General features: G+C 35.3%; 1 protein-coding gene across 4 annotated transcripts in view; it reads left to right on the top strand.

Moving 5' to 3' along the window:
- Window positions 1-13,929, top strand: part of BCHE (butyrylcholinesterase) — an 80,844-nt gene that overhangs the window by 62,136 nt on the left and 4,779 nt on the right. For all 4 annotated transcript variants that reach the window (XM_004704103.2, XM_045297549.1, XM_045297551.1 and 1 more), the window contains one exon: window positions 2,539-2,705. In XM_004704103.2, coding sequence (XP_004704160.1) covers window positions 2,539-2,705 — 167 coding nt within the window. The remainder of the gene's footprint in view (window positions 1-2,538; window positions 2,706-13,929) is intronic.

Raw genomic sequence — 13,929 nt, 5'->3', positions numbered from 1 at the left:
CTTCTGTAAAGATTAAACCTGAGAAAGCCTTATTGGGAAATGTTGCTCTGGGTCACAATGAGCTAAAAATAACTCAACTGCACTCTATCAAAAATGACCATATGACATTAGTTCTCTGTTTTCATGAATGTCCTTGCTTACAAATTCCCTGTGGGAAAAGGTGCTTTCTTATATTCATTTAAATTCCTTTAGCCCAGTATATGTCTGAAGCATAATAATCACATTCAAATATAAAAGGAGCTCCACTATAATTAGTCAATATCATGATATTGACTAATTATAGTGGAGCTCCTTTTAAAAGTATTTACTTGTTGAGTTTATATTTGTCTGATCTAAGGGATAATATCCAATTGCATATTATTGTGTGAAAATGAATCTTAAATGATAGATTTCTAAATTATACAGTCATTGGTTACATATTTTGAAATCAGAATTAAAGATAAGGGAAATAAAAATAAAAGACAAGAAGAATATGTCGATTTTACATGGGCTTGGATCCATAAAGCTGCAGACTAAAGGATTTTGAAATAGAAGTAATAGTTGGAGGAAAAGCAAGGAAGTGAGAAAAAGAAGGAAATAGGTAATTATAACTAATTTCTGATAGTCAAAATGAGGATAAATCTAATACTAAGCATGGGAATATGGTAATATTATATTTATCATTAGTCTTAATTTGAGCCCAATAGGTGTTTTACTGAAGGTTTTTTTTTTATTGTTGTTGTTTTTACAAAAGTATTATACATAAATTTAATATTGGCATACTGACCATATTTTTTTAACTTTAGGAGATAAATAGAATTTTAAAAATTACTATTCAAGTATGAGTCAATCTGAAAAATTCACTTCCCATAATATAAAAAGCATACTTTGGCAAAATATATATATATATTTACTAATAAACTTTACATGTAACCATTTAAAACATATTACAATTAACCAAGATGAGCTATAAAAATGTATTGACATCTATTTTTCCGATAAAGGTACTTTTCATTCATTACATTTACAGGAGCTTCTAACCATGTTACATAAATAACTTACTATTTTTATAATCTAATAAATGACATTATATTGATTATAAAACTCTTTTGGCAGAGACTTTGGACAATATGATCAGAGGATTTAAAAAATATTATGATAACATTTTAGTGGCCTATAAACATTCCATTCTATTGAAGAACAATAAAATCAGTAATGTATGTTCTACTGTGAACAGAATATTGTATCAGAACAATATTGGCGTAGAACATCACCATTCCCAGAGCTTGATAGCGTTTAAAAATCATTTATCTATTATCTTCTCTTACTGAAGGGTTTTTAAGCAATGAACAAAAAGAAGGTTAAAACTTAGGCAGGAGACTTAAGGTAGTTCTTAGAGTAGTGTGATTATTACATAATGAGGTAGGTAATAAGTCCCATAATCATGCTATAATTATAAAAATGGATAGAAGAAAACAGAAGCAAGAGATACTGAGTAGTAGCTATAAACATTTATGATGGCATGAAATTACTTGATATGGCTCTTCCAGCAATAATCTTTGAAATTCCCACCAAATGATTGAGGGAAGCATGCAAATAAGTTATACAAGACTCTAACTGGGAATAGCTTAGTTTTGCTAAGGTGTGAGAAAGAGCCATCTCAGAAAAGGAAAAAAGAATCCTATAGCCAGCCATAAAGTAATAAAATTCACCAGCGAGTTCCCTACCTGAAGGGGTGGAAGCAGCAGAGACAACAGAGGCCACAACACCTAGACAAGGAGGGAGAACAGAGGAGATTTGCTCTTGGCCCACAGGACAGAGGGAGGCCACAGGACCACATGGCTGGGAAGTTGAGGACCACAGAGAGAGATTCCTGCCAGCATAACTGAGAAGAGGCATTGGGCAAAGCAATTATATCCCTAATATTTTGGAACGTATTAATATATCTTATAGCACCCATAATTGTAAGCATTGTCTGTACATTATGTTTGATCATTGTAATTGATTATTGAACCTTCAGTGAAGTAGAGTGCTATGGGAGGGAGGGTTGGTGTCAAATAGAATAAAGAAGGATGGAGCTGGGAAGTATGTGTGACGTCTGCCTCATAGAATTCAAGTGGATTGGGAAGCTCCTTTTCCTTGGTGTAAACAGAAGTCAAATGTAGCCCCACATATTTTCTTCAGTGCTCCTTGTGAAAAAGATTGGGTGTGAGTTAGTACAAGAAGATGAGACAAAATGACACTGTCCTTTTGAACATAATCAGGCTGGACGAAAATATTTGCATTACTGAAGTAAAAAATACCACCCAACTTTAATAGTCCTGTAAGTTAAACAGTGATGCTTGCGATAACTATTATTTGAATTTTAATTCCTACAATTTTTACTAACACCATGTTTAAAGGTACAAATCTAGTTGCACTATGCTAGGCATAATGAAAACAAATAGACATTTTATTCTAACTTTGTAAGCCCTTAATAACAGATTTAGAGAATAATACCTTTCTCATCTAGCAAAACTGTTTAGTAGAATTAGAATGACAATATTTCCCTTTATTTAGAAACCCAAATGGGATACAGAATAATGGCACAAGATGGCCAGTCTTCAAAAGCACTGAACAAAAATATTTAACCTTGAACACTGAGTCATCAAGAATATCCACCAAACTACGAGCTCAACAATGCCGATTCTGGACACTATTTTTTCCAAAAATCTTGGAAATGACAGGTGTGTCTTTTCTTATTGTTTGATAAATTGATTACGGGCTTTATACTATGTGGGGAAAGTAAGCTCTTGAAAGCTTATTGATGGCATTAATTACTATATGTATCTGTGAATTTACACTAACTTGAATCTAATGAATACATTATTTTAAACTTTAATTTAATTCATTTTTATAAAAACTTTATTGTAAATTCGGTGTGTGTTTAATTTCAGATAATCAACTTTGTTTTCAGTACTTTAAACTTATAATCAACCCCTCCCCCCATAGCTTGCCCTTCTTTCACTCCTTCTTTGACGACCTTTGACTATGACCTTCCTTCCTTCCAAATTCAACCCATGAAGTACATAGCCTTCTTAAGTTAGTAAAAGCTCATTTCCATAGAAAATAACCTATCCTAATATTGTAAAGCCCATAATAAGTCTTTAGAAGCAAGCCTCGAGATTCACTGAGGAGCCCTGGTGCTGTAGTGGTTACACTTTGAGCTGCTAACTGCAAGGTTAGTGGCTTGAAATATCCAACTGCCCTTGGGAGAATGATGAGGCTTTCAATTCCTGTAAAGAGGTAAAAAGTCCTGGCAACTCACAGGCGCAGTTCTACCCTGTCTGATAAGATCACTGTGTGTTGGCATCAATTAGATGGCAGTGAGAGTGTTAATGAGACTAGCTTATACAGTTCCCACAGTATGTCTGTTTTCGGCCTAACCCCCCAGCCCCAGTCCTACCCCCACTCACCACCCACCCCAGATAATTCCCTGAAGAATGCAAGGTCTATTCATTCATGTCAGGCTTTCTGGCTGTATTTGATTATTCCATTTTTATTTACTTACATCTGTTTAATTTCACTGGGTTATGCTTTGGTGTGCTAACCTCACGGTCAAGAGTTCAAAACCACCAACAACTCTGTAGGAGGAAGATGATGCTCTCTACTCTTCAAAAGATGTACAATAGCATAAAATCACAGAGGCAGTTCTACTCTGTTATAAGGGTCGCTTTCAGTTGGAAGTATTCAGTGGTAGTGTATATTTTGGTTTTGTGGGTTAACATCAATGGACTCTAGAAATAAATTAATTCTAAGAGAAAGTTCTGCATTACTGCCATCAGAGGAAAACTAGTATCACTAGTGATAAATAGTAATTTTCTGCCATCGAGTAAATTCTGACTCATTACACAAGAAAAAATGAAAAAGAATGCAAGAATTGCTGGTGAAAGCCAGCTCATATGATTGATGGCCTCTAGCCAACATGAATTTTAGAACTCTTGTAAAGTTTCTAAGAATTATGTTCTCCTTTTCATTACCAAGAAACTTAAAATAATTAAAATTTGGGAAACTAATCTTTTGAGGGCCTAAGTTTTGAAACATATTTGGAACACTCAAGCTCTGATCGATTGTCAGACAGTTTTGCCAATTGTTTGTATTGCTATTATAAGAATTGTGGATCTCCTGATATACCATTCATAAATAAATGTTTCATTCCTATATTCCTATAGACAAAGTGACAATGTACATTTTTAACATTTTATATCCCTGCATTTATTTTCTCCTGTGTGTGTACATGTTCTATTAATACTTTTAGAGTTTCATGCTCTATTTTTTTGTGTATTTAAAGGAGAAAAATTTGTTAAAATCTGGATTCTCCAAAAATAAATTTATAAAGAAAGAGCATTAAAACATAATTTTCCTGTTGGAGGAGAAGAAAATTTAATAGGGAAACAAATACACAATCACCAGCTTCCTTTCAAGGGAAGTGTATGTGTTGCTATTCAGATGAACACATTTCAAGGCAACATTTGGACTAAGAGAGATCCTGAAGAAAGGCCAAGTGATGTATTTCCAAAAATCTGCCATTGAAAACCCTATGGATCATAATTATCTGATCCCCAACTGAAAATGGAAATGGAGATGAACCAAGTGGGTGTTAGTACCTTCTTAAATGGGATGGCCATAAATACAGAACAAAATTAACTGCAGCTAACATCAGCAACCTGCTATTCAAACTTTGTAGAATACATAAATGGATAAAATAATTCATAAACATTTAATATAAATATGTTGTGGAATGTTGTGCAACTAAAGGGGAAGAATGCACCTACATTTTTAAAAACCCAAGCATTTCTAAATACTTTAAACTTACAAATATTTAGTTAGGAACACTTATATAATCCACTAAATTAATAATAATTAGGTAACTAATGTTTCAGAAAGTGACTCCTTTTAATGTAAGTGGAAATGTTCAGAAATTTGATTTACATCATCATATTATCTCAAAATGCATAATTAAGAAAGTATTTTTATCCACTTGAACATTGGTTCTTGCCATACATATCTAAATCATTGCATGATTCTAAAATGCCTAGCAATTTATAACTCATATGATGCCTCATCTATTTCTAATTTTATTTTCTATGTAGAAGTAATCAGCTGTCAAGCATCAGACATAATGGGGCTAAGTACGTTAGATATTTATTCATTAAAACATGTAATTTTGAGCTATATAATATATATCACAATCTAGTGTGAATTTATTTGTCCTAATGTTAGAGGTTGTGGGTAAGTTTTAGTCAAATATATGCTTTCCAGTGCTGTATTGAATTATTTAATATGTATTTCGATTATTAGACATTACTCACACAATGATCATTATGTCCTCCTTCTGTGTGAGAGACGGTTCTGATCTAAGAGGGCTCTCTGTAGGAGCAAACCCTCTGGGCCTTAAGACAGACCCAGAGATGGACTTCTGCACCCTTGGCAGTGTCACAGTGCGGCCTGTGTCTTCCGGGTTTGAATAACAATAAGGTGACACAAGAAATCTGCCAAAGGCCCTGGGAAGCTATCCTTTAACATATCACCAGCTACACATTCTTAATCTTTATTTAGTTTCTTTTAATGATGGGATTAAACTTTGAGGTTAAGATTGGCAAGCATTTGAGTCTTGGTTATCAAGCACTGCTACAACAGAATAGCCAACAAAATTTTAACAAACATAAATTCATTTTCTCACACTCGAGGAGGTGAGAAGTCCACCTTCAGAATTCCAGCTCTAAGGAAAGGCTTGCTCTCTCTTTGGGCTGTGAAGGAAGGCGCGTCTGTCCGGTTCATGCTCCTGGGCAGTATTCATTGTGCTTAGCTGCTCTCATTCCCCATCAATGTCTGTTTTGCCTTCTTGTTTCATTTCATCGATGAGGGAAAGTCAAAAAGCATTGCTATGGAATCTTAGAAACTTTTTTAAAACAAAAATATAGAAATTTGAGGTTATTGTTTCTTGACATATCTCTTATTAGGGTATATATATTTCTGAAGGTAATTTTTCATCCATCTATTCTCCAAATAATTCTGGGCATTTTGATTTACACCACATACAGGGATGTAAATCATGTTTATTTTAAATTCTATCAGCATTTTAAGAACCAAAAGAAAGTCTAAAGGGACAATATCAAAGAGATGGTAAGTGCATGTGGTAAAGCTTCCCTATGAAATTCTCATAGAACTACCTTTGACACTCTCAAAGAATGAGCAAAAGCAATAGCCTGATAGAAAACATTCATTAAATTTGCTGGGTTTCATCTCACCAATATAATTTTCAGGGTTTTTTTTTAACTTCTTTTTAATAAACTCCAATGATCATCCTGTGTCCTTCATGAAAATCTATCAAGGTTACTCCTTTGGAAGTAAAACAAAATCAAAATAGTCATCAGAACCCTATGCTAACCTGTCTGCCTTGAATTTAATTGGCCCAGCAGATCAAAGTGGAAGATCCTGTTCTGATTGGATGCTTTCTTAGAAGGTACCCTGGCAAGACTAAGATGATTGTATCACTGAGAGAATTATCTGCTGACATCCACTGATTACAGAGTCATGTATTGTTTGAAAAAGGAAAACAAAAGCAAATATAAATGAACTGGAATTCTGTTGCAGTGCTTTTTAATTTATCCTAAAATATTCCAAAAGTGGTTGATTTAAGATATACTTTACACCAATTCTGTGTCATGAATATAAAAAAGACAACCTATTTCCACATGGAATTATAGAGGTTAGTATTTACAACACATGTTTAGGAGACATAATTCAATCCACCTATTGTTAGATATCTTCAAATCCATTTGAACTCATAGTGACGCTATGTACAAAACAAAACACTTAATCAATCACAAGTCATCCTCATAATTGTTGTTATATTTGAGCCTGTAGTTGCTAGATTGGAGTGAAATTTCTTAATATAGCTCTTCTAATCATGTCTTTACAAATCCCACCAAATGATTGGCTGTTGGTGTTGTTAGGTGCCACCCAGTCAGTTCTGAGTCATAGGGACCCAAGTGTACAACAGAAGGAAGCGATGCCTGACCTTGTGCCTTCCTAACAATGGTCTCCAGTTGAGCACCTTAGATGCAGCTACCGCCAATCCATCTTGTTGAAGGTCATCCTCTTAGAAGACCTTTCTCTTTTTTCACTGCTCCTCCAATTGACCAAGCACAATGTCCTTCGCGAGGGACTGGTCTCTCCTGACATGTCCTAGTTGCAATACTTTTTAACTTATTCGAGTATAGCCCAAACATGAGTAAATGGATACTTGACAAAGTTTCTCCACACTTGTCTCTAAGAAGCACTTTGGTTGTCCTTCTTCCAAGAAAGCTGTTTGTTCTTTTGTGAGTCCATGGTTCTTGCAATATTCTTTACCACCAATACAAAGGCATCTATGCGTCAACGGTCTTTCTTACTCCGTTTGCAACCTTCACATGTACATGAGGCAATTGAAAACCCCATAGGTTGGATCAGGCACAACTGAGGCCTCAAAATAGCATCCATCTTTTCAAATCTTGTGCAGCAGATTTACCTAATGCAATGGTTTGCTTTGTTTTTATCTCTTGAATGCTGCTTCCATGAGCATTGATTGTGTATACAAGCAAGACAAAAATCCTTGACAACATCAATCTTTTCTCCATTTACTCTAATGTTACCTACTGGTCCAGTTGTGAGGATGTTAGTTTTATTTCCATTGAGCAGTAATGCACATTGTAGAAAGCAATTCTTAATCTTCATCAGCAAGTGCGCAAGTCCTCCTCACTTTAGCAAGTAAGGTGGTATCATCTGCATATCCCAGGCTGTTAATAAGACTTCCTCCAATCCTGATACCACATTCATCTTAATAGTCTTTCTCTGATTATTTGATCAACATACAGATTGAATAATTATGGTGAAAGGATACAACCATAACACACATCTTAATTTTATACCGTAATATTAAGCTATGTAGTATGCCCTTGTTCTGTTCAAACAACTGACTCTTGATTCATGTACAGGTTCCATATCAGCACGATGTAGAGTTCTGGAATTCCTAACTTTTTCAAGACTATTCTGAGTTTATTTTGGTCTACACGGTTGAATGCCTTAGAATAGTCAATAAAACACAAACAACTATCAGGTATTCTCTGTTTTCAGCCAAGATCCATCTCTCATCAGCAAAGATATTCCTTGTTCCACAGCACTTTTTGAATATGGCCTGAAACTCTGGAAGTTTCTTGTCAGCATACTGCTGCAACCATTGTTAGCGCTTCATAAAAAATTTACTTACATGAGATCTTAATGATATTTTTCTATAAACCAAGTATTCTATTGTGTCATTTTTCTTTGGAATGGGTACAATTATGTGTCTCTTCCAGGAGTTGGCCAAGGACTGTCTTTGAAATTTCCTGTCATAGACCAGTGAGTTGGTATTACATCAATTCCTGGAGCCTTGTTTTTGACTAATGCTTTCAGTGCAGCTTGAACTTCTTCCTTCAGCACCGTTAGCTCTTGCTCATATGCTGCATCCTGAAATGGTGGAACGTTGACTAGTTGTTTTGGTACAGTGACTCGGCGTATTCTTTCCATCTTTTTTGGATGCTTCCTGCATCATTCAATATTTTGCCCAGAGATTCCTTCAATATTGCATTTCAAGGTTTGAACTTGCTCTCGAGTTCTTTCAGTTTAAGATATGTTGAGTATGTTCTTCCTTTTGAGTTTTGAACTCAAGTTCTTCGCACATTTTGTTATATTACTTGTATCCTCTAACTGCTCTTTGACTTCATCATTTCTTCCATTTCCTTTAGCATGATTCAGCATCTCCTCTGACATTCACTTTGGTGTTTTAGCTCTTTCCTGTCTTTTCAAAGACATTTTAATTTCTTCATGAATGATGTTCTTGATGGCATCCACATCCCAATCATATATATATATATATAATTGTGCAGTATATCAAATCTGTCCTTGAGATGTTCCCAAAATTCGGGTGGGATAGAATAGCCAAAATGGTGGTGGTATTTTGGCTCTAGTGAACCTCTTTTACTTTTCTTCAGCTTCAACCTGAATTTACAGGCCACTAGTTATCAACATATCTTGACTGCGTGTTTGACCAATTTCAGACTGAAGACATTGGTAGAGTTCTTCAATTTGTTCATCACTAACGTTTCTGGTTGGTGCATACATTTAAATAATATTTGCATTGACTGGTTTTCCTTGAATGAAAATAGGTCCCATCCTATCACAGATGGCATTGTGCTTCAGAATAGATCTGAAAATGCCCTTTTGACAATGAATGTCACACCATTCCTCTTGATTATGCTATTGAAGCATAGCAAGCCATATGACTTTCTGATTCAAAATGACCAATACCAGTCCAGTTTCAGCTCATTAATGCCTAAAATGTGGATCTTTATACATTTCTTTTCATTTTTGACAACTTTCAATTTTCCTAGATTCCTACTTCATAAATTCAAATTCTTGATTATTAATGGATATTAGCAGCTATTTATTTTCATTTTGCATCATGGCCCACCAACAAATGAAGGTCCAGGAGGCTTGACTCCCTCAGGCTCTACTGCATGTAGATCATTATGTGGACTTGACTTTGAGAAGGCAACTCTTCCTTAGTCATATTTTGAGGGGCTTATCTTCTGACACCATCTATGACAATACTCTGCTTCTATTTGTTAGACCTTCAGAATCTGAACTTCAGGGCTGTGCTTAAGGTTTTCAGTAGATGGCAGATTCCAACTTTGTAGTCTGTTCTTAATCTGCATGTTCTGCTGAAGTCTTTTCACTTTGGGTACCTGCTGGCATTTGACATATCAGTAACATAGTTTCTAGAATCACAGCCACTACAGTATGACAAACTGACACATAAGTTATGGTAAATTCCTGCTTTGAATAACACTTGTTGTTAGTGGCTGTCGATTCCGTTTTCTATTCATGCAGACCAAAGTGAATGAGTATAGTTTTCTCCTGGGTTTCCTAGGTTGCAATCTTTAGGGGAGTACATAGTCAAATCTTTATAATATGTACCTGTTGGGCTGATTTGAACTGCCAAAATCTCTCTTAGCAAATGAGTTAGCTCTCTGATAATACCACATTATACTCTGATGTAGATTCAGTGTGCTTTGAGAACATAATCTTCTATTTTTAGCACTATGTTTTCTAGTTCGACCTTCTTCCAAATCTTATCATATTAAATCTATTTGTAAATGCTAATGGAGATGCATACGATTGATATTAATAATGCTACACATTTGTTTCACTAATAATTAAAATTTAAACAAACTTATCTTGATGTATAGTTTTTACATTTTATAAATAACTAAGAGAAGGAAGGGTATTAAGAACACATGTTCTGTTCATGCTTTTAATTTTAGTCTCAAGGTTTTTTGTCTGTTTGTTTAATTGTAGTTAGTTAAATGATCTGGCCTAAAGTCTTATAGAAATAAGTTTTTCAAAGGCACCTCTTGAGTGAAAGAAAATTTCCAAGGATGCCTCCAAGCTGGCTTTCTAAAACGGAGAAATGTTGACCTCATTCACGATGAAAGTCCAATGAACTTGATAAGCACCACTTCAGCAGTCGTTTACATTTGAGCAATGAACGCTTTCCAATATGATACTTACAGCTTGTTTAAATCCATGGATTCTAGCACTTAACTTTCAGAATCTGCGTTGGCATACTTCTATGCTGTTATTGCATGTGCCTGCAAAAAATAAAGTACACGATATTTGTTTTAAGTGTTAATAAGTACAGAATTTAAACTCTAATGATGCTTCCTCGTCCACTCCTGTATTACAGCTTAAATTATGAGCACCTGTTTACAGTCAGCTATGGTTGACAGTGGAAGCCCAAATGCATTTGTAGAGTTCCCACATAGATTATGCCTCTGCTGAATTCCTGCTGATCATTAACCAAGGATGTAGATAATCTTGCCCTCCGGCAGCTTGTTTTGGAAAGCGAAGTACCTCCATCCCTCTCCAGCCAGGCTGATCAGTTGTGCCCTTATAAGACTACAAGATGAAAGCGATCGAGGGGACATGATATGCAATCAGAAAACTTACACGTAAGAGAAAAGATAAGATATGGTTGAGGCATGGGGGACACATGGAGCAAAGACCCTCTAAGTCCAGAAGCTTGAGGCAGGTTTATATACACTTCCTGTCAGGTAGCCTGCATCTTGTGACAAGTTGCAGAGATGGTTGACAATTCTCTGAGGGCATACAAATAAACAGTAGTACACTAGTGAAGCTATTCACACACAGGAAGGGAAGATAAAGTCAGGAACAGGCAGTAATTGATATTCTGCAGACTGATGAATTTCAGCAACTTTGCCAGTAAATAAGAGGGAAAGTATTTGCTTTATCTCAGGCTGAGAGGTAGACCAGCCAGTGCATCTTCAGCTTCTGGGTTATTAGCATTTCCCAGGGGCTTGCCTACACCTTGGAGGGCGGTGGTCCTAGCCCATTTCCCTAAGCAGCAAACAACTTGCCCCCATATCCCCTGACTACCTTGGTTGAAATTCCCTGGGGACCAATCCTGCAAACTAACGTATTCTATGTTCTATTCCTGATTCTGTAGTCCTACCAGTAACTGAGATCTATTGATCTGCCACCATGCATGAGTCTCTGAAAATTTTCCTTTATTCCATGACTTAAGTTGCATTCTGAATGAATATTTAGATTTCATTATGACCTCTTGCTTGTAGCCTCCCTAACCAAGGCGATGTATCTGTATCTTGTGTTGTCTTTGTCCCTTTCGAGACTTAGGAAATATGCTCCTTAAATTATACTTGAGATTGGGGTACCTTCTGTATTCTAAAACATTAGTGGTTGTTTGAAAACTGTGAGAAAAGGAACTTAAAAATTAGTCATTCGACATCAATAGGATGTCAACAAGTGTTCCCCAGAAAATAGAAGCATAAATTGAAACAATAAAAAAGCTTAACATTCCAATAAGAAAAGCATATGTGTACACATATACATATATAAGCATTTATATATATAAAACTTAGCTCATTCACTACAAAGCAAATAGATCTGCATTTCCTAGGTGGTAAATTTATTGCCACTTAAATAGTTTTGGAGAGTGATAAAACTGTCATTGCTTCTTGTCGTTTGTTTGTTTTGTTTTTCAATTCTATCTAGCTCCACATCTTGTTTGTTTAGTGTTTTCTTATGCAGATTAAGAACACATGACTAATACTAATAAAAGTCTTCTAAGCAAGAACTGGACCAAAGTGTGTGTAGTTAGTGAAGAGCTGGACCCAGCCAGCATCTGCCATTTAGAAGCTTCTAAAACTTAGATAGACACTTCTCCTACAAGACTGCTGCAACCTGACATAAACTATGTAGGTCAGCCCTTATTCCTTACTTGAGAAAATGGATTTGATTTACCTTCTCCTGTGGCAAAGTCTAAAGGCTTTCACATCCCGCGTGACAAATGCTTTGATAATTCTCAAGTGCTCATCAGCACCCATAACCGTTAGTGTCTCCCTCTGCTGGTTACAATACTCAGATCATTGTTCCTCTTCTTCCTAATAGGTTTCCCATGAACTGGAATCTAGAAATAGGCATTCAAAGATTCTGACAATCTATATTTAAGCAGAGGGTAAACAGGCAGTTCTTAGACATATCATGTAAGGGCACACGGCAGCAGGTGACCACTATGTTCCTTTCAGTCTAAACTTCATTTCTGTTTAATAAGAAATGTCTTTTTTTGTTATTTTTAAAAACAATGCTTCCTCTGCTTAAACTCCTCAGTTGCTTCCCACTTTTGTCTTAGTAAAAGCCACATCCTACCCAATCTGCTCTAATGTCTTAAGTATCTTCTTAGCACTATTCCTGCCCTCACCTTGGACTCCTTTTTACTCTCCCTCTCGTTCATGTGGTTCCTTCCACCCAATCTGACCTCTGCTTTTCTGAGAGTTCAGCATATTATTGCCTGGGCGGGTCTTTGCCCCTACTTTCCTGTATCCTAGTAGACACCCAAAACCTATTTAGATTTTCAGTCAATACTTAACCTGAGTCATAGCCTGATGAACACACTATTTAAATCACTCTTGCCTCTCATGACCATATCCCTCTTTTTCCAGTGAATCATCACATAAAGAAAATGGATTCCCTTATATCCCAAAACCTGTATGCAAAATTATCTTTGCCTCTGTTTTACAGTTAGGAGAATATTTTGTGCCATGTTTAATAAGTTTTAAAAAGTTAAAACCACATACATAACCAAGTGTATTAAATATAAAGTATAATCTTAATTTTTGATTCTTGATATAATAGGGAATGATAATAACATTTGTCAGTCATATGCTTCAATATAAATTTAATTGGTTAATTTATTTTTAATTGGTTAATATTTAAATTCATAATTTCTAACCTTTTACTATGTTTATGTCCTACTAGTATGCCTTAAAATTTTATACTAAAAATTGAAAGATTAAATAATCTTTTCCAAAAGGAATTTTGTGGTGCCATGTTTAAGTACTTGGCTGATAGCAGAAAGATCAATGATTTGAACCTAAATTCTGCTCTTCGTATTCACTTCAAAAAGATTACAGCCTTGGGAATCACCCTAAGGAGCAATTCTATTCTTTCCTATAGGATTACTAAAAATCAGAATTGATAAGTCAGCACACGACAACACAAACTTTTTCCCAAGCAATCATCAAATAAATGATAAGTGTTAAGGTAAATTTATCTAGATATTTTCCTTCAAAATTCTTTCTTTTTTGTGTATGACATATAACTATGTATTTGCCACTCTCCCATCAGGTTTTGTTTTTAATAGAAACTATATTACTTATAATACATAAACATTTTTTTCATTAAAAGAAATTAACTGTAGTCGCACATACCTACACATTAAGCTTTTGTAGAATTTTAAAAATAGTTCCTCTTATTATAGCGTTTAAAACTCTTTTGCAGTAAAGCATGACA

Source organism: Echinops telfairi, unplaced genomic scaffold, assembly GCF_000313985.2.
Source record: "Echinops telfairi isolate 266 unplaced genomic scaffold, ASM31398v2 ScPeMD7_7420;HRSCAF=8458, whole genome shotgun sequence".
Lineage (NCBI taxonomy): Eukaryota > Metazoa > Chordata > Mammalia > Afrosoricida > Tenrecidae > Echinops > Echinops telfairi.
The sequence above is the reverse complement of the archived record's forward strand: the minus strand, read 5'-3'. Positions and strand labels throughout refer to the sequence as shown.